Source organism: Pleurodeles waltl, chromosome 9, assembly GCF_031143425.1.
Source record: "Pleurodeles waltl isolate 20211129_DDA chromosome 9, aPleWal1.hap1.20221129, whole genome shotgun sequence".
NCBI classification, from domain to species: domain Eukaryota; kingdom Metazoa; phylum Chordata; class Amphibia; order Caudata; family Salamandridae; genus Pleurodeles; species Pleurodeles waltl.
This window is the reverse complement of record NC_090448.1, coordinates 1,192,942,379-1,192,964,159: the sequence shown is the minus strand read 5'-3', so window position 1 is coordinate 1,192,964,159 and position 21,781 is coordinate 1,192,942,379. Positions and strand designations below refer to the sequence as shown.

At 56.4% G+C, this 21,781-nt stretch overlaps 1 protein-coding gene across 4 annotated transcripts in view; it reads right to left on the bottom strand.

Moving 5' to 3' along the window:
* The window catches only part of THBS1 (thrombospondin 1), an 86,540-nt gene extending 65,644 nt beyond the window's left edge, over positions 1–20,896 (bottom strand). The window contains exons 1-3 of one of the 4 annotated variants that reach the window (XM_069209155.1): positions 20,774–20,896; positions 20,110–20,705; positions 9,368–9,462 (exon numbers count right to left, since the gene is read on the bottom strand). In XM_069209155.1, the coding sequence (XP_069065256.1) occupies positions 9,368–9,434 (67 nt within the window). In that variant the 5' untranslated portion in view covers positions 9,435–9,462; positions 20,110–20,705; positions 20,774–20,896. Of the gene's footprint in view, positions 1–9,367; positions 9,463–20,109 lie in introns of all 4 variants that reach the window. The other 3 variants (XM_069209157.1, XM_069209158.1, XM_069209156.1) reach the window with 3 other exon arrangements.
* Between the last annotated feature and the right edge of the window lie 885 nt (positions 20,897–21,781).

The following is a 21,781-nucleotide window of genomic DNA, read 5'->3' as shown; positions in this document are numbered from 1 at the left end:
AGAGAGAGGAGATGAGAGGTCAGAGGAGGGAGTGAAGGAGAGAGGGGAGATGAGAGGTCAGAGGAGGGAGTGAAGGAGAGAGGGGAGATGAGAGGTCGGATGAGGAGTGAGAGTGACCACAGAGAGAGGAGATGAGAGGTCAGAGGAGAGAGTGACCAAAGAGAGAGGAGATGAGAGGTCAGAGGAGGGAGTGAAGGAGAGAGGGGAGGTTAGAGGTCAGAGTAGGGAGTGAAGGAGAGAGGGGAGATGAGAGGTCAGAGGAGGAGTGAAGGAGTGGACCAAAGAGAGAGGAGATGAGAGGTCAGAGGGGGAGTGAATGAGTGACCAACGAGAGAGCAGATGAGAGGTCAGAGGAGGAGTGAAGGAGTGGACCAAAGAGAGAGGAGATGAGAGGTAAGAAGAGGAGTGAAGGAGGGGACCAAAAAGAGAGGATATGAGAGGTCAGAGGGGGAGTGAAGGAGTGACCAAAGAGAGAGGAGAAGAGAGGTCAGAGGGGGAGTGAAGGAGTGGACCAAAGAGAGAGGAGACGAGAGGTCAGAGGAGGAGTGAAGGAGTGACCAAAGAGAGAGGAATTGAGAAGTCAGAGGAGGTAGTGAAGGAGGGGACCAAAAAAAGAGGAGACGAGAGGTCAGAGGAGGAGTGAAGGAGTGACCAAAGAGAGAGGAATTGAGAAGTCAGAGGAGGTAGTGAAGGAGGGGACCAAAAAAAGAGGAGACGAGAGGTCAGAGGAGGAGTGAAGGAGTGACCAAAGAGAGAGGAATTGAGAAGTCAGAGGAGGTAGTGAAGGAGGGGACCAAAAAAAGAGGAGATGAGAGGTCAGAGGAGGAGTGAAGGAGTGACCAAAGAGAGAGGAATTGAGAATTCAGAGGAGGTAGTGAAGGAGGGGACCAGAAAAAGAGGAGATGAGAGGTCAGAGGGGGAGTGAAGGAGTGACCAAAGAGAGAGGAGATGAGGTCAGAGGAGGAGTGAAGGAGCGACCAAAGAGAGAGGAAATGAGAGGTCAGAGGAGGTAGTGAAGGAGTGACCAAAAAGAGAGGAGAAAAGAGGTCATGGGGGAGAGAAGGAGTGGACCAAAGAGAGATGAGAGGTCAGAGGAGGAGTGAAGGAGTGACCAAAGAGAGAGGAATTGAGAAGTCAGAGGAAGGAGTGAAGGAGTGGACAAAGAGACAGGAGATGAGAGGTCAGAGGAGGAGTGAAGGAGTGGACCAACGAGAGAGCAGATGAGAGGTCAGAGGAGGAGTGAAGGAGTGGACCAAAGAGAGAGGAGATGAGAGGTAAGAAGAGGAGTGAAGGAGTGGACCAAAGAGAGAGGAGATGAGAGGTCAGAGGGGGAGTGAATGAGTGACCAAAGAGAGAGGAGATGAGAGGTCAGAAGAGGAGTGAAGGAGTGGACCAAACAGAGAGGAAATGAGAGGTCAGAGGAGGGGACTAAAGAGAGAGGAGATGAGAGGTCAGAGGAGGGAGTGAAGGAGAGAGGGGAGATGAGAGGTCAGAGGAGGGAGTGAAGGAGAGAGGGGAGATGAGAGGTCGGATGAGGAGTGAGAGTGACCACAGAGAGAGGAGATGAGAGGTCAGAGGAGAGAGTGACCAAAGAGAGAGGAGATGAGAGGTCAGAGGAGGGAGTGAAGGAGAGAGGGGAGGTTAGAGGTCAGAGTAGGGAGTGAAGGAGAGAGGGGAGATGAGAGGTCAGAGGAGGAGTGTAGGAGTGACCATAGAGAGAGGAGATGAGATGAGAGGTCATAGGGGGAGTGAAGGAGTGGACGAAAGAGAGAGGAAATGAGAGGTCAGAGGAGGGGACCAAAGAGAGAGCAGATGAGAGGTCAGAGGAGGGAGTGAAGGAGAGAGGGGAGATGAGAGGTCAGAGGAGGAGTGTAGGAGTGACCATAGAGAGAGGAGATGAGATGAGAGGTCATAGGGGGAGTGAAGGAGTGGACGAAAGAGAGAGGAAATGAAAGGTCAGAGGAGGGGACCAAAGAGAGAGGAGATGAGAGGTCAGAGGAGGGAGTGAAGGAGAGAGGGGAGATGAGAAGTCAGAGGAGGGAGTGAAGGAGAGAGGGGAGATGAGAGGTCAGAGGAGGGAGTGAAGGAGTGACCATAGAGAGAGGAGGTGAGAGGTCAGTCGGTGAGTGAAGGAGTGGACGGAAGGGAGAGGAAATGAGAGGTCAGAGGAGGTAGTGAAGGGCGGGACCAAAAAGAGAGGATATGAGAAGTCAGAGGGGGAGTGAAGGAGTGACCAAAGAGAGAGGAGAAGAGAGGTCAGAGGGGGGTGAAGGAGTGGATGAAAGAGAAAGGAGATGAGAGGTCAGAGGAGGAGTGAAGGAGTGACCATAGAGAGAGGAGATGAGAGGTCAGAGGGGGAGTGAAGGAGTGGACGAAAGAGAAAGGAGATGAGAGGTCAGAGGAGGAGTGAAGGAGTGACCACAGAGAGAGGAGATGAGAGGTCAGAGGAGAGAGTGACCAAAGAGAGAGGAGATGAGAGGTCAGAGGAGGGAGTGAAGGAGAGAGGGGAGATGAGACGTCAGAGGAGGAGTGAAGGAGAGAGGGGAGATGAGAGGTCAGAGGAGGGAATGAAGGAGTGGACGAAAGAGAGAGGAAATGAAAGGTCAGCGGAGGGGACCAAAGAGAGAGCAGATGAGAGGTCAGAGGGGGAGTGAAGGAGTGGACGAAAGAGAGAGGAAATGAAAGGTCAGAGGAGGGGACCAAAGAGAGAGGAGATGAGAGGTCAGAGGAGGGAGTGAAGGAGAGAGGGGAGATGAGAAGTCAGAGGAGGGAGTGAAGGAGAGAGGGGAGATGAGAGGTCAGAGGAGGGAGTGAAGGAGTGACCATAGAGAGAGGAGATGAGAGGTCAGAGGGTGAGTGAAGGAGTGGATGGAAGAGAGAGGAAATGAGAGGTCAGAGGAGGTAGTGAAGGAGGGGACCAAAAAGAGAGGATATGAGAGGTCAGAGGGGGAGTGAAGGAGTGACCAAAGAGAGAGGAGAAGAGAGGTCAGAGGGGGAGTGAAGGAGTGGACCAAAGAGAGAGGAGACGAGAGGTCAGAGGAGGAGTGAAGGAGTGACCAAAGAGAGAGGAATTGAGAAGTCAGAGGAGGTAGTGAAGGAGGGGACCAAAAAAAGAGGAGACGAGAGGTCAGAGGAGGAGTGAAGGAGTGACCAAAGAGAGAGGAATTGAGAAGTCAGAGGAGGTAGTGAAGGAGGGGACCAAAAAAAGAGGAGATGAGAGGTCAGAGGAGGAGTGAAGGAGTGACCAAAGAGAGAGGAATTGAGAATTCAGAGGAGGTAGTGAAGGAGGGGACCAAAAAAAGAGGAGATGAGAGGTCAGAGGGGGAGTGAAGGAGTGACCAAAGAGAGAGGAGATGAGGTCAGAGGAGGAGTGAAGGAGCGACCAAAGAGAGAGGAAATGAGAGGTCAGAGGAGGTAGTGAAGGAGTGACCAAAAAGAGAGGAGAAAAGAGGTCATGGGGGAGTGAAGGAGTGGACCAAAGAGAGATGAGAGGTCAGAGGAGGAGTGAAGGAGTGACCAAAGAGAGAGGAATTGAGAAGTCAGAGGAGGTAGTGAAGGAGGGGACCAAAAAAAGAGGAGACGAGAGGTCAGAGGAGGAGTGAAGGAGTGACCAAAGAGAGAGGAATTGAGAAGTCAGAGGAGGTAGTGAAGGAGGGGGCCAAAAAAAGAGGAGATGAGAGGTCAGAGGAGGAGTGAAGGAGTGACCAAAGAGAGAGGAATTGAGAATTCAGAGGAGGTAGTGAAGGAGGGGACCAAAAAAAGAGGAGATGAGAGGTCAGAGGGGGAGTGAAGGAGTGACCAAAGAGAGAGGAGATGAGGTCAGAGGAGGAGTGAAGGAGCGACCAAAGAGAGAGGAAATGAGAGGTCAGAGGAGGTAGTGAAGGAGTGACCAAAAAGAGAAGAGAAAAGAGGTCATGGGGAGTGAAGGAGTGGACCAAAGAGAGATGAGAGGTCAGAGGAGGAGTGAAGGAGTGACCAAAGAGAGAGGAGATGAGAGGTCAGAGGAAGGAGTGAAGGAGTGGAGGAGGAATAAGAGAGGGACATCAGAGAAGATGAAGCCACACTAAGGAAAGAGTGGAGATACTTCTGAGAAGAAACAGGACACTAGCTCCTCGACCCCTTTTCTAGTACCAATACTCACTACTGCGAGGTGTCCCCCTCTTCTCAGAAGTAGGCGCAGCCGGGGTTCAGAGCACCCCAGGAGACATCTGCCAGAAGCTGAGCCCGGGCTTCCACTCTGGCAAACAAATCCAAGACTGAGCTGCCCCTGAGCTGCAGAGGAGCCAGGGTAGAGGGGGGACCTCAAAGGGTAGTGGAGTAATGAGGACTACCGGTAAGTAATGAAGTCACTAAAAGCAAGGGTGTAGCCAAGACAGAGAAAAAAAGACAGGTTTGGTTGGGGGGGGCTGGGGTGTCTGAAGTCTTGTCACCTCATATTCCGCCCTGACCCCCAACCCTGGCATCCTCCCCAGCCCCCTCTCCCCAGGCCTGCTTCATGGGCTGCCTGCACCCTACCTCTACAGACCCAGTGAAAGGATTTGGGGTGCCCCACTGCCCCCCACCCCCTGGCTGCTCTCCGATTACCTTCTCGTACCTCCTCTGCCATTGTTGGTACTGAAATAAGGGGTTCAAATGTAACACTGGTCAGGCATGTGGGGCAAAATAAACCCTGCCCACAGGCCAGGGGCCTGCAGTGTTCACCCCTAGAGAACTAGACAGTGTCTCTGACCCCCAAACCTTCGGGTACCGGAGCCTGTGAGGGACGCAGACCTGGAGCCCTGGACCTCAGAGAGACCCTGGAGCCCTGGAACTCAGTGAGAGACAGCCCTGAGGAACGCAGATATGGAGCCCTGGATGTCAGAGAGACACAGCCCTGAGGGACAGAGCCCTGAGGGACGCAGACCTGGAGCCCTGGACCTCAGAGAGACCCTGGAGCCCTGGAACTCAGTGAGAGACAGCCCTGAGGAACGCAGATCTGGAGCCCTGGATGTCAGAGAGACACAGCCCTGAGGGACATCGCCCTGAGGGACGCAGACCTAGAGCTCTGGACCTCAGAGAGACACAGCTCTGAGGGACGCAGACCTAGAGCCCTTGACCTCAGAGAGACAGCCCTGAGGGGCAGAGCTCTGGGGGACGCAGACCTGGAGCCCTGGACATCAGAGAGACCCTGGAGCCCTTGACCTCAGTGAGAGACAGCCCTGAGGGACGCAGACCTGGAGCCCTGGATGTCAGAGAGACACAGCCCTGAGGGACAGAGCCCTGGGGGACGCAGACCTGGAGTCCTGGACCTCAGAGAGACACAGCTCTGAGGGACGCAGACCTAGAGCCCTTGACCTCAGAGAGGCAGCCTTGAGGGATGGAGCCCTGAGGGACACAGACCTGGAGCCCTGGACCTCAGAGAGACACAGCCCTGAGGGATGCAGACCTAGAGCCCTGGACCTCAGAGAGACACAGCTCTGAGGGACGCAGACCTAGAGCCCTTGACCTCAGAGAGACAGCCCTGAGGGGCAGAGCTCTGGGGGACGCAGACCTGGAGCCCTGGACCTCAGAGAGACCCTGGAGCCCTGGACCTCAGTGAGAGAGCCCTGAGGGACGCAGCCCTGGACCTCAGAGAGACACAGCCCTGAGGGATGCAGACCTGGAGCCCTGGACCTCAGAGAGAGACAGCCCTGAGGGACAGAGCCCTGGGGGACGCAGGCTGGAGCCCTGGACCTCAGAGAGACACAGCTCTGAGGGACGCAGACCTAGAGCCCTTGACCTCAGAGAGACACAGCCCTGAGGGACAGAGCCCTGGGGGACGCAGACCGGGAGCCCTGGACCTCAGAGAGACAGCCCTGAGGGACAGAGCCCTGGGGGACGCAGACCTGGAGCCCTGGACCTCAGAGAGACACAGCCCTGAGGGACAGAGCCCTGAGGGACGCAGACCTGGAGCCCTGGACCTCAGAGAGACACAGCCCTGAGGGACGGATCCCTGAGGGATGCAGACCTAGAGCCCTTGACCTCAGAGAGACAGAGCCCTGAGGGACAGAGTCCTGAGGGACGCAGACCTGGAGCCCTGGACCTCAGAGAGACAGCCCTGAGGGACAGAGCCCTGGGGGACGCAGACCTGGAGCCCTGGACCTCAGAAAGACACAGCCCTGAGGGACAGAGTCCTGAGGGACGCAGACCTGGAGCCCTGGACCTCAGAGAGACACAGCCCTGAGGGACGGATCCCTGAGGGATGCAGACCTAGAGCCCTGGACCTCAGAGAGAGACAGCCCTGAGGGACAGAGCCCTGAGGGACGCAGACCTGGAGCCCTGAACCTCAGAGAGACACAGCCCTGAGGGACACAGACCTAGAGCCCTGGACCTCAGAGAGACACAGCCCTGAGGGACACAGACCAGAGCCCTGGACCTCAGAGAGAGACAGTCCTGGGGGCAGAGCCCTGAGAGACGTAGACCTGGACCTCAGAGAGACACAGCTCTGAGGGACGCAGACCTGGAGTCCTGGACCTCAGAGAGAGACAGCCCTGAGGGACAGAGCCCTGGACCTCAGAGGGACACAGCTTTGAGGGACGCAGACCTGGAGCCCTCGACCTCAAGAGAGACACAGCCCTGAGGGACGCAGACCCGGAGCCCTGGACCTCAGGGAGACACATCCCTAAGGGACGCAGACCTGGAGCCCTGGACCTCAGAGAGACACAGCTCTGATGGACGCAGACCTCGACCTCAGAGAGACACAGCCCTCGGGGACGCAGACCTAGAGCCCTGGACCTCAGAGAGAGACAGTCCTGAGGGACGCAGACCTGGATCCCTGGACCTCAGAGAGAGACAGCCCTGAGGGACAGAGCCCTGAGGGACGCAGACCTAGGGCCCTGTAACTCAGAGACACAGCCCGGAGGGACGGAGCCCTGAGGGACGCAGACTTGGAGCCCTGGACCTCAGAGAGACACATCCCTAAGGAACGCAGACCTGGAGCCCTGGACCTCAGAGAGACACAGCTCTGATGGACGCAGACCTCGACCTCAGAGAGACACAGCCCTGGGGGAAGCAGACCTAGAGCCCTGGACCTCAGCGAGAGACAGTCCTGAGGGACGCAGACCTGGAGCCCTGCACCTCAGAGAGACACAGCCCTGAGGGACGCAGACCTGGAGCCCTGGACCTCAGAGAGACACAGCCCTGAGGGACGCAGACCTAGAGCCCTGGAACTCAGAGAGAGACAGCCCTGAGGGACAGAGCCCTGAGGGACGCAGACCTGGAGCCCTGGACCTCAGAGAGACACAGCCCTGAGGGACGCAGACCTAGAGCCCTGGACCTCAGAGAGAGACAGCTCTGAGGGACAGAGCCCTGAGGGACTCAGACCTAGGGCCCTGGACCTCAGAGAGAGACAGCCCTGAGGGACAGAGCCCTGAGGGACGCAGACCTGGAGCCCTGGACCTCAGAGAGACACAGCCCTGAGGGACGCAGACCTAGAGCCCTGGACCTCAGAGAGAGACAGCCCTGAGGGACAGAGCCCTGAGGGACTCAGACCTAGGGCCCTGGACCTCAGAGAGAGACAGCCCTGAGGGACAGAGCCCTGAGGGACGCAGACCTGGAGCCCTGGACCTCAGAGAGACACAGCCCTGAGGGACGCAGACCTAGAGCCCTGGACCTCAGAGAGAGACAGCCCTGAGGGACAGAGCCCTGAAAGACGCAGACCTGGAGCCCTGGACTTCAGAGAGACACAGCCCCGAGGGAAGCAGACCTGGAACCCTGGACCTCAGAGAGACAGAGCCCTGAGGGACGCAGACCTAGAGTCCTGGACCTCAGGGGGAGGCCGCCCTCAGGGACAGCCCTGGGGGACGCAGACCTGGAGCCCTGGACCTCAGAGAGAGACAACCCTAGAGGGACGCAGACCTGGAGCCCTGGACTTTAGAGAGACACAGCCCTGAGGGACGCAGACCTGGAACCCTAGACCTCAGAGAGACACAGCCCTGAGGGACGCAGACCTAGAGTCCTGGACCTCAGAGGGAGGCAGCCCTCAGGGACAGCCCTGGGGGACGCAGACCTGGAGCCCTGGACCTCAGAGAGACACACTGCCCTGAGGGACAGAACCCTGAGGATGGAGCACTAAGGGACCCAGACCTGGAGCTCTGGCCATCGATGGGACGGAGCCCTGAGGGACAGACCCCTGATGGGCACAGAGCTGGAGCCCAGGCCCTCGATGGGACGAAGCCCTGAGGAGAGGCAGCCCTGAGGGACGGACCCCTGAGGGGCACAGAGCTGGAGCCCTGGACCTCAGACAGAGACAACCCTGAGTGACAGTGCCCTGAGGGACGCAGACCTGAAGCCCTGGACCTCAGAGAGACACAGCCCTGAGGGACGCAGACCAGGAGCCCTGGACCTCAGAGAGACACAGCCCTGAGGGACGCAGACCTAGAGTCCTGGACCTCAGAGGGAGACAGCCCTGAGGGACATCCCTGGGGGACGCAGACCTGGAGCCCTGGACCTCAGAGAGACACACAGCCCTGAGGGACAGAACCCTGAGGATGGAGCACTAAGGGACGCAGACCTGGAGCTCTGGCCCTCGATGGGACAAAGCCCTGAGGAGAGGCAGCCCTGAGGGACGGACCCCTGATGGGCACAGAGCTGGAGCCCTGGCCCTCGATGGGACGAAGCCCTGAGGAGAGGCAGCCCTGAGGGACGGACCCCTGATGGGCACAGAGCTGGAGCCATGGCCCTCGATGGGACGAAGCCCTGAGGAGAGGCAGCCCTGAGGGACGGACCCCTGAGGGGCACAGAGCTGGAGCCCCGGACCTCAGAGAGACACAGCCCTGAGGGACAGAACCCTGAGGATGGAGCACTGAGGGACGCAGACCTGGAGCTCTGGCCCTCGATGTGACGGACCCCTGAGGGGCACAGAGCTGGAGCCCAGGCCCTCGATTGGACGAAGCCCTGAGGAGAGGCAGCCCTGAGGGACGGACCCCTGAGGGGCACAGAGCTGGAGCCCTGGACCTCTGTGGAACGGGGCCTTGAATGGAGGATCCCTGAGGCCGCAGCCTTGACCCTCCGTGGGGCAGAGGACCCAGTGACGGAGCCCCTAGTGGTGGAGCCCTGAGAGAGCGTGTTCACATACATGCACAAATACATGCAAATAACATACATATGTGCATACATATTTGAACGCATGGGTACATACATGCACGATTATATACATATATTTATACATACATATACCTACATAGACACTGATTTGTATACATACACAGAAGTATGCAAACGCACATAGAAGTACAAATACATGCACATAAGCCCAAATCTACACACATGCACACAAACATTTGTATACATGCGTGCAATACACACAGAACACGTCGTGCCCTACAGGCTGCCAGAGCCAATCCCTCACCTGAGATGCGTTTGGCTTCATAAACACTGATCATGAGCAGCAGGAGGAGACCTCCATACAGGGCCATCGTGTCGATCCTTCTGCCCAGAGACCTGCTGAAGAGAAGAAGAGGCGTCAGCGGGGTCCCAGAGCACGGGCAGAATAAGGCAACACCCTCCTCCAACCAGCACCCACCACTCCACACTCTGTGCCACCCACCACTCAGCACCACCCACTGATGCTCCCTCGGCACCACCCACCACCCCACACTCTGTGCCACCCACCACTCATCACCCAGTGCCACCTACTGCTGCTCCCTCGGCACCACCCACCACCCCACACTCTGTGCCACCCACCACTCATCACCCAGTGCCACCTACTGCTGCTCCCTCGGCACCACCCACCACCCCACACTTGGTGTCACCTACCACTCAGCACCCAGTGCCACCTGTCACTGCACCCTCAGCACCACCCAACACTTGGTGCCACCTACCACTCAGCACCCAGTGCCACCTACCGCTGCTCCCTTGGCACCACCCACCACTCCACACTCTGTGCCACATACCACTCAGCACCCAGTGCCACCCGCTACAGCACTCTAAGCACCACCCCACACTTGGTGCCACCTACCACTCAGCACCCAGTGCCACCTACCGCTGCACCCTCAGGCCCACCCCTCACTTGGTGTCACCTACCACTCAGCACCCAGTGCCACCTACAGCTGCTCCCTCGGCACCACCCACCACTCCACACTCTGTGCCATCTACCACTCAGCACCCAGTGCCACCCACCACTCAGCACCCAGTGCCACCTCCAGCTGCTCCCTCGGCACCACCCACCACTCCACACTCTGTGCCACCCAACAGTCAGCACCCAGTGCCACCTACTGCTGCTCCCTCAGCACCACCTACCACCCCACACTTGCTGTCACCTACCACTCAGCACCCAGTGCCACCCGCCACTGCACCCTCAGCACCACCCTACACTTGGTGTCACCTACCACTCAGCACCCAGTGCCACCCACCACTGCACCCTCAGCACCACCCCACACTTGGTGCCACCTACCACTCAGCACGCAGTGCCACCTACCGCTGCTCTGTTGGCACCACTCCACACTCTGTGCCACCTGCCACTTACCACTCAGCACCCAGTGCCACCTACCGCTGCTCCATCAGCACCACCCCACACTTGGTGCCACCACTCAGCACCCAGTGCCACCTACCACACCACACTCTGTGCCACCTACCACTCAGCACCCAGTGCCACCTACCACTCAGCACCACCCCACACTTGGTGCCACTTACCACTCAGCACCCAGTGCAACCTACTCTTGCTACCTCGGCACCACACCACACTTGGTGTCACCTACTACTCAGCACCCAGTGCCACCCGCCACAGCACGCTCAGCACCACCCCACACTTGGTGCCACCTACCACTCAGCACCCAGTGCCACCTACCGCTGCTACCTCAGCACCACCCACCACTCCACACTCTGTGCCACCTACCACTCAGTACCCAGTACCACCCGCCACTACACCCTCAGCACCACCCCACAACCTACCGCTGCAACCTCAGCACCACCCCACACTTGGTGTCACCTACCACTCAGCACCCAGTACCACCAACCACTGCACCCTCAGCACCACCCCACACTTGGTGCCACCTACCACTCAGCACCCAGTGCCACCTACCGCTGCTACCTCAGCACCACCCACCACTCCACACTCTGTGCCACCTACCACTCAGTACCCAGTACCACCCGCCACTGCACCCTCAGCACCACCCCACAACCTACCGCTGCAACCTCAGCACCACCCCACACTTGGTGTCACCTACTACTCAGCACCCAGTGCCACCCGCCACAGCATCCTCAGCACCACCCCACACTTGGTGCCACCTACCACTCAGCACCCAGTGCCACCTGCCACTCAGCACAAAGTGCCACCCGCCACTGCACCCTCAGCACCACCCCACACATGGTGCCACTTACCACTCAGCACCCAGTGCCACCTACTGCTGCTCCCTCTGCACCACCCACCACTCCACACTCTGTGCCACCTGCCACTCAGCACCCAGTGCCACCCCACACTTGGTGCCACTTACCACTCAGCACCACCTACCGCTGCTCCCTCGGCACCACCCACCACTCAGCACCTTGAGCCACCTACCGCTGCTCCCTCTGCACCACCCACCACTCCACACTCTGTGCCACCCGCCACTCAGCACCCAGTGCCACCCCACACTTGGTGTCACCTACCACTCAGCACCCAGTGCCACTCACCACTGCACTCAGTGCCAACCACCACTCAGGACCCTGTTCCACCTACCACTCTGCACTCAGTGCCACCTCCCACCCCATACTCTGTGCCATCTACCACACAGCACCCAGTGCCACCTACCTCTGCACCCTCAGCTCCATGCACCACCCTACACTCGGTACCACAGACTACTTTTAACCTTTTGCGCTACAGCATAATGTATGCAAAGGGGGTGTTCCCCGTTAGGGGGGCTGAAAAAATGGTGCAAAGAAATCTCAGAGCAGGCATTAAAAGGCGGCTCCCATTGTTTTCAATGGGCTTCAATGGTCTTTGCAGGATTAGCGTCAACATTTTTATGCTAATCCTGCAAAGCTCCAAACAAGCGTCAAAAATGTTGACCCTAGTTTCCCTAAGTACCACCATGGTGCGCTGTATCTTAGAAACAGCGCACACATGGTGGCGTTAGAGGAGGCAATGCCACGTTCCTTAAATCAGACCCGCAATGACTTGCTGGCAAAGGAGACTGAGGATTCTCACCACCCAACACTCCACTGACAGCGCCTCACTTGTGAGCCCTTGCGCCACCCAAGAGTCACTTTTAGCGACGTTTCGGTGGCGCAATGCCCTGCACCATATTTACAAAACAGCAGTGAGCCACTTTTTGTAGCTTAGCACTGCCTTGTAAATACGGCCACTTCACAGCACCACTCAGAGTGAAAGGGGCGTGCACTGGGTGTCGCTGTGGGCGTTACACTGCGAAACACCCATTGCATTTTGACGCTGCCCTGGATTTATGAGGAATTGTAAACCTGGGGCAGTGCCAAAATCTAACGCCACCCCAAGGGGGGTGTTAGCATGGCACAACGAGGAAAAATTGAGCCTCATTTACCAGGAAGTGGCGCAGCACGGTGTTGTACCAAGATTAGTAGCCCTGTGCCACTTCAGAAATGCAGCTATGTGCGATATTTACAAAAATATGACGCACCCCTGTGCTTTTTCCCTGCACTAAATTTACCAGCCAGCGCCAATGCAGGCACCCTTGATGCCTGTGTTGAAGGGAATGATTGTTTATGTGCAGGAAGGTGTCCCTTCCTGTACATAAACACTCACTAATAGCGATCTGTTACTTCTAAGTGTGCTGTAGAATGCAGCATACACGGAAGTAGCAAATCGTCATTACTGAATGAGTGTTTATGTGCAGGAAGGGACACCTACCTACACATAAACAATTATTAATGGTGTTTTGCTCTTTTCATGTGTCCTGCAGAATGCGGCACCATAGGAAAAGCAAGAACAAGAAGAAATAAAAGTATTTTTCATCCTCACACCACTCTAAGGCCAACCTCCTGTGTGCTGCGCTGTGGTCAGCACAGATAGAAAGAGCAAAACACCATTGTTGAGTGCTTCTGTGCAGGAATAGACATCTTCCTGCACATTACCATTCCCTCACCGCATAGCGCCTGCACTGGGGGAACACGGGTGCGCTGTATTTTCATGAATATGGAGCATCCCTGCGTGTCAGAAGTGATGCAGCGCTGTCCGACTGCCTCGTTAAGAGGCCCTCAGTACCATCAACTACTGCATGCTCAACATCATTTACCACTGTACACTCAGTGCCACCCACCACCACACTCAGTGGCACCCACCACCACACTCAGTGCCACCCACCACCACACTCAGTGCCACCCACCTCCACACACTCTGTACCATTCACTACCGTACACTCAATGCCATCCACCACCACGTCCACCACCACATGCAGTGCCACCCACCTCCACACTCAGTGCCACCCTCCTCCACACTCACACTCAGTGCCGTCCACCACCACACAACCGGTACCATCCACTACTGTACACCCAGTGTCATCTACCACCACACTCAGTGCCACCCACCACCACACTCAGTGCCACCCACCTCCACACACTCTGTACCATTCACTACCGTACACTCAATGCCATCCACCACCACGTCCACCACCACATGCAGTGCCACCCACCTCCACACTCAGTGCCACCCTCCTCCACACTCACACTCAGTGCCGTCCACCACCACACAACCGGTACCATCCACTACTGTACACCCAGTGTCATCTACCACCACACTCAGTGCCACCCACCACCACACTCAGTGCCACCCACCTCCACACACTCTGTACCATTCACTACCGTACACTCAATGCCATACACCACCACGTCCACCACCACATGCAGTGCCACCCACCTCCACACTCAGTGCCACCCTCCTCCACACTCACACTCAGTGCCGTCCACCACCACACAACCGGTACCATCCACTACTGTACACCCAGTGTCATCTACCACCACACTCAGTGCCACCCACCACCACACTCACTGCCACCCACCTCCACACACTCTGTACCATTCACTACCGTACACTCAATGCCATCCACCACCACGTCCACCACCACATGCAGTGCCACCCACCTCCACACTCAGTGCCACCCTCCTCCACACTCACACTCAGTGCCGTCCACCACCACATACCCGGTACCATCCACTACTGTACACCCAGTGTCATCTACCACCACACTCAGTGCCACCCACCACCACACTCAGTGCCACCCACCACCACACTCAGTGCCACCCACCTCCACACACTCTGTACCATTCACTACCGTACACTCAATGCCATCCACCACCACCGTCCACCACCACATGCAGTGCCACCCACCTCCACACTCAGTGCCACCCTCCTCCACACTCACACTCAGTGCCGTCCACCACCACATACCCGGTACCATCCACTACTGTACACCCAGTGTCATCTACCACCACACTCAGTGCCATCCACCACCACTGGTCCACCACCACATTCAGTGCGGGCCACCACCACACTCAGTGCCATCCACCACTACACACCCGGGTCCATGCACTACTGTACACTCAGTGCCATCCACCACCACACTCGTTGCCATCCACCACCACCGTCCACCCCCACATTCAGTGCCACCCACCTCCACACCCAGTACCATCCACTACCATACATTCAGTGCCATCCTCCACCACACTCAGTGCTACCCCATTCCATATTCAGTGCCACCCACCTCCACACTCACTGCCACCCACCTCCACACTCACACTCAGTGCCATCCACCACCACATTCAGTGATGTTCACCACCACACACCCGGTACCATCCACTACCGTACACTCAGTGCCATCCACCTCCATAGTCAGTGCCATCCACCACCACACACCTGGTACCATTCACTACCGTACACTCAGTGCCATCCACACCACACTCTGTGCCATCCACCACCACCACCGTCCACCACACTCAGTGCCACCCACCTCCAGACAGTGCCACCCACCACCACACTCAGTGCCGTCCACCAACACACACCCGGTACCATCCACCACCGTACACTCAGTGCCATCCACCTCCACACTCAGTGCCTTCCACCTCCACACACCTGGTCACCATGTCTACCGTACACTCAGTGCCATCCACCACCACATTCGGTGCCATACACCACCATTGTCCAACACCACACAGTGCCAACATCCACACTAGGTGCCACCCACCTCCACACTCACACTCAGTGCCATCCACCACCACATTCAGTGCTGTCCACCACCACACTCAGTGCCACCCACAAAGGGCCCTGATACCAAGGAAAACGGTCACATCATCTACGAGACGTGTAGACAAAACCACTCTTTCAGCTATAGTGGCTGAACAGGTACATCACTACTAGTGGTGGTAGTCCCACATGCATCCCACCACTCAGCCTACAGGGACTCCACTAATGCACCCGAAAATTCCACAAACACCCGGCTACTACCGACGCGGACACTCGGGTACCGAGGAATACGAGCACTGAGCCCACAAGTACCCAGTAATACCAACACTTAACCCACAGATACTTAGTAATACCAGCACTGAACCCACGGGTACCAAGTAATACCAGCACTGAACCCACAGGTACCCAGTAATTCCAGCAGTGACCCACGGGTACCCTGTAATACCAGACGTGACCACTGTACCTGGTAATACCAGACGTGACCACTGTACCTGGCAATACCGGCAGTGAACCACGGGTACGCAGTAATACTACAGCACTGAACCCACAGGTACCCAGTAGTGCCAGCAGTGACCCACGGGTACCCTTTAATACCAGACGTGACCCACGGGTACTCTGTAATACCGACAGTGAACCACGGGTACGCAGTAATACCAGCACTGAGCCCACAAGTACCCAGTAATACCAGCAGTGACCCACGGGTACCCTGTAATACCAGACGTGACCACAGTACCTGGCAATACCAGCAGTGAACCACAGGTACCCAGGAATACCAGCACTGAACCCACAGGTACCCAGTAATACCAGCACTGAACCCACAGGTACCCAGTAATACCGGCAGTTACCCACGGGTACCCTGTAATACCAGACGTGACCACAGTACCTGGCAATACCAGCAGTGAACCACAGGTACCCAGGAATACCAGCACTGAACCCACAGGTACCCAGTAATACCAGCACTGAACACCGAGGTACCCAGTAATGCCAGCACTGAACCCACAGGTAACCAGTAATACCAACACTTAACCCACAGATACTCAGCAATACCAGCACTGAACCCACAGGTACTCGGAAATACCAGCAGTGACCCACGGGTACCCTGTTATACCAGACGTGACCACTGTACCCGGTAATACCAGATGTGATCACTGTACCTGGCAATACCGGCAGTGAACCACGGGTACGCAGTAATACTACAGCACTGAACCCACAGGTACCCTGTAATGCCAGCACTGAACCCACAGGTACCCTGTAATGCCAGCACTGAACCCACAGGTACCCAGTAATGCCAGCAGTGGCCCACGGGTACCCTGTAATACCAGACGTGACCCACAGGGTACTCTGTAATACCTGCAGTGAACCACGGGTACGCAGTAATACCAGCAGTGAACCACAGGTACCCAGGAATACCAGCGGTGAACCACAGGTACCCAGGAATACCAGCAGTGAGCCCACAAGCACCCAGTAATACCAGCAGTGAACCACAGGTACCCAGGAATACCAGCAGTGAACCACAGGTACCCAGGAATACCAGCACTGAGTCCACAAGTACCCAGTAATACCAGCACTTAACTCACAGGTACTCGGTAATACCAGCACTGAACCCACAGATACCCAGTAATACCAGCACTGCACACAGAGGTACCCAGTAATACCAGCAAGGACCCACATGTACCAGTAAAACAAGCACTGATCCAGCAGGTACCCAGTAATGCCAGCACTGATCCCACAGGTACCCAGTAATCCCAGCAATGAACCACGGGTACCCAGTAATACCAGCAATGACACACGGGTATCCAGTAACACCTCCATTAAACCCACAGGTACCCAAGTATTACAAGTACAGAACCAACAGGTACCAATAATACCAACAATGACCACAGGTACCCACCAGCACTGAAGCCAGAGGTGCCCAGTAATATCATCAGTGACCCACAGGCACCCAGTAATACCACCACTGAAGCCACAGGCACCCAGTAATACCACCACTGAAGCCACAGGCACCCAGTAATACCAGCATTAACCCCACAAGCACCCAGTAATACCAGCATTAACCCCACAGACAGCCAGCAATACCAGCAGTAACAACACAGGTACCCACTGACACCAGTACTGAACCCAGGTGCCCAAGTAATATCGGCAATTAATCCACGGATAATCAGTAACCAGGTGCCTCACTAATACTAGCACTGAACTCACAAGCACCTCACTAATACTAACGCTGAGCCTACTGGTACCCCAATAATACTAGTTCTGAGCTCACAGTTACCTCACTAATACTAGAGTTGCGCCCACAGGTACCTCATTAATACTAGTGGTGCACCTACAGGTACCCTAATAATAACAGTGGTGAGTCTAAAGGTACTTCAATAATCCTAATACATGCTCCCCAATAATACTAGAGCTGAGCTCACAGGTACCTCGCCAATACTAGTGCTGAGCTCATACGTACCTCAGTAATACTTGTGCTGAGCTCACAGGTACCTCAGTAATACTTGTGCTGAGCCCACAGGTACCCCATTCATTTTGTTGTTAAGTTCACAGGTACGTCACTGCTACTAGGGCTGAGCCCACAGATGCCTCAGTAACATTAGTGCTGAGCCCACAGGTACCTCACAAATACTTGTGTAAGTAAAGGATTAGTGTCCACGTTTCTGGGATATGTCCAATCTTCTTTTAATTCCAGAGTTGTGCAAACTTCAGTAGCTAACAGCAAACAGTCTACAGTCTGATATATCCAATCTTCTTTTATTTCAAAAGTTGTTCCAAATTTCAATAATGAACAGCAAACATTCCACAGCCAACACGTGTTTCTTGGTTGGAGAATATTCACAGTGACTTCCTCAGGGCTGTAAGTAAAACAGTTGTTCTTGTTTATATATTAATATGCTAAAGTCATCTGCCTTCTGATTTTAGTATATTAAAATATTTAAAATATTATAAAATATTGCCGTTGATTATTGAAATTTGGAACAACGTTTGAAATAAAAGAAGATTGATATATCCGACTGTAGGCTGTTTGCTGTTAGCTATTGAAGTTTGCAAAACTCTGGAAGTAAAGAAGATTAGACATATCCCAGAAACGTGGACCCTAATCCTTTACTCACACGTGCGCCTTGGACACCTTGACTGGTGCTTCTTTCTCTCCTTGAGAAATGTGGAGGTTTTGGGGAAGATCCTCCATCGAGAGCACCATGACAGGTACCTCACGAATACTAGTCCTGAGCCCACAGGTTCCCCAGTTGAGCCCACAGGTACCTCACTAATAATAACGCTGAGCTCAAAGGTACCCCAATAATACTAGCGCTTAGCTCACAGGTACATCACTAATGCTAGCTCTGAGCCCACAGGTACCCCAATAATATTAATGAGAAGGTCACAGGTAACTGCTGAGCCCACAGGTGCCCACATAAAAGTAGTGCTAAGCTCACAGGTAACCCCACTAATATTAGTGCAAATGTCACAGGTACCTGAATATTACTAGTGCTAAGCGCACAGCACAGGAACTCTGCAAGTAGAAGCCTAAACACACCAGGTATCCCTTTAATACTTGCACAGACCCACAGGTACCTGGTTAACGCCAGAGTTGACTACAAGATACCCCACTATACCCGGCACTGACCCCAGGCGCCCCACTATCAGCACTGATGACAAGGAGAACCCCCGGGTACCCCCAGGCCCTGATATCAGCACCAATCCCGGTTATCCGACATATGAGCACTGGCCCCCCCCCGGGTGCCCCTAATACCAGCACTGACTCCCCCATGTACCCCACTAATGCTAGCGCTCACCCATAGTAACCACCCTTATACCAGCGCTGCCCCCCCCCCCATATACCCCACTAATTCTAACACTCACCCTTAGCCAGGTACCCCGCTAATACCAGCACTGACTCCAGTACTCCGATAATTCCAGCACCGACTCCAGTACCCCGATAATACCAGCACTGACTGCCTGTACCCCATTAATTCCAGCGCAAGCCCTCGGGTACCTCACTAATATAAGTGCTGCGCCCCAGCAGTGCCAGACCCCGCCCCCCACAGTGCCCTGCCCGTGGGCACCCCGAGAACATAGAAGGCAAGGATCAGGGACTGTGCCACCCTCCGACTCTCACAGAGCACAGGACCCCCTCAGTGCACAATACCTCCTGAGTGCCAGTGCCCCCTCAGTGCCCGTCTCAGTGCACAGCTCTTCCTCGGTGCACCTCTCTGTGCACAGTGGCTCCCCTGGGCCTCTTCAGTGAATCCCCTCAGAGTCCTTAATGCACAGTAATCCCTCAGTGAATCTCACAATGCTTCCTCAGTGCACAATACGCACCCAGTGCCCCTCTCAGTGCACAATACCTCTTCATTAGACCACCCTCAGTGCCCATAGCGCACAGTAACCCCTCAGCGTATCTCCTCTAAGCACAGGGCCTCCTCAGTGCGTAATAGCTCCTCGGTGCACAATACCTCTTCAGTACATGCCCCTCAGTACTAATAGTGCACAGTAACCCCTCAGTGTCCCTTCTCAGTGCACAGTGTCTCTTCAGTGCACAATACCTCCTCGGTGCACCTCTCAGTGTACAATACCTCTCAGTGCACAGTACCTCCTCAGTGCACCTCTCAGTGTACAATACTTCTCTGTGTACAGTACCTCCTCGGTGCACCTCAGTGTAAAATACCTCTCAGTGTACAATACCTCTCAGTGCACAATACCTCCTTGGTGCACAATACCTCCTCGGTGCACAACACCTCCTCGATGCACCTCTCAGTGCACCATACGTCCTCGGTGCACAGTACCCCTCGGTGCACCTCTCAGTGCACAATACCCCTCAGTGCACAACACCCCTCGGTGCACAGTACCTTCTCGGTGCACAATACCCCTCAGTGCACAACACCTCCTCGATGCACCTCTCAGTGCACAATACGTCCTCGGTGCACAATACCCCTCAGTGCACAACACCCCTCGGTGCACAGTACCTCCTCAGCCTCCGATGAGCTCTCTTGTTAGGGTCCGGGTGCTCCTCGGGTTATAAAGGGTTCCCAGTTGGTTCTCGGGGCGCTGTCCCCCCGTTTCAAGTCTCTTTGTGCAGCAGATCCTCTGCAGGTGTGACGGCCTCGCCCCTCCTCGGGGGTCTCCCTTCTCAGGATGTGCCCGGTGGGCTCTCCCCCGTGTGATCCTTCCTTCCTTGGCGTCTCTCCCCAGGCTGTGCCCGGTGGACTCTCTGTGCCCCTTCCTTCCTTGGCCTCTCTGCCCAGGCTGTGCCCGGTGGACTCTCTGTGCCCCTTCCTTCCTTGGCCTCTCTGCCCAGGCTGTGCCCGGTGGACTCTCCGGCTGCTGTGTCTCTGTGCCCCTTCCTTGGCCTCTCTCCCCAGGCTGTGCCCGGTGGACTCTCTGTGCCCCTTCCTTCCTTGGCCTCTCTCCCCAGGCTGTGCCCGGTGGACTCTCTGTGCCCCTTCCTTCCTTGGCCTCTCTCCCCAGGCTGTGCCCGGTGGACTCTCTGTGCCCCTTCCTTCCTTGGCCTCTCTCCCCAGGCTGTGCCCGGTGGACTCTCTGTGCCCCTTCCTTCCTTGGCCTCTCTGCCCAGGCTGTGCCCGGTGGACTCTCCGGCTGCTGTGTCTCTGTGCCCCTTCCTTCCTTGGCCTCTCTGCGGCCGGTGCTCGCTGCTCTCCCTCGGTCTCTGCTGCCTCCCGGCCCCGGGGCTCCCTCTTTAAAGGGCCCCTCACATTCCTTGGCCTCGGCTCAGCCAATCAGAGGGCGGCTCCTGTTTATGCGGCGACTGCAGCACAACTTTCCAAGAGAGGGAAGGTGGTGCCCCCCGGCCCTCCCCGGCCCCTCCCCCATGAAAGGAGGCTGACGCACTCTGAGGAATGTGAGAGTCAGGGGGGGTGTCTGGGCTCTGACCCCCCAAGCACACAGTGACCGAGCGCCTGTCCGACCCCCCAGCCCAGTCAGGGCTAATCGCCCCCCCCCCCACATGAGTCTGTCTGCCCCCCCAAGGGTCTGTCTGACCCCCCCGTCACTACCTGCCCCATCTCAGCCAGGTCCCCCGGGTCTCTCTTACTCTCTCCGAGGCTGGGTCTGTCTGCCCCAGCCCCCCCCCCCCCAACGGGTCTGTCTGCCCCTCCTCCCCCTAAGTATGTCTGTCCGACCCCCCACACCCCAAAGTCTGTCTGCCCCTCCTCCCCCTAAGTATGTCTGTCCGACCCCCCCACACCCCAAAGTCTGTCTGCCCCTCCTCCCCCTAAGTATGTCTGTCCGACCCCCCCACACCCCAAAGTCTGTCTGCCCCTCCTCCCCCTAAGTATGTCTGTCCGACCCCCCCACACCCCAAAGTCTGTCTGCCCCTCCTCCCCCTAAGTATGTCTGTCCGAGCCCCCACACCCCAAAGTCTGTCTGCCCCTCCACCTTGGGTCTGTGTGACCCCCCCCCACGCCTCTACCTGCCTCCTCTCAGCCAAGTCCTGCTGCCCCCCCGAGTCTCTATTGTTATCCCCCCCCCCCCCCCCCATGGACTCTCTTACTCTCTCGGTCGGTCTGTCTGACCCCCCCCCCCCCCCCCCTCCCCAACCAGGTCTGTCTGGTCCTCCCACATCGGTCTGTCTGGTCCTCCCCCCAGCCCACTGAGGTCTAATCGCCCCCCCCCCCCCAT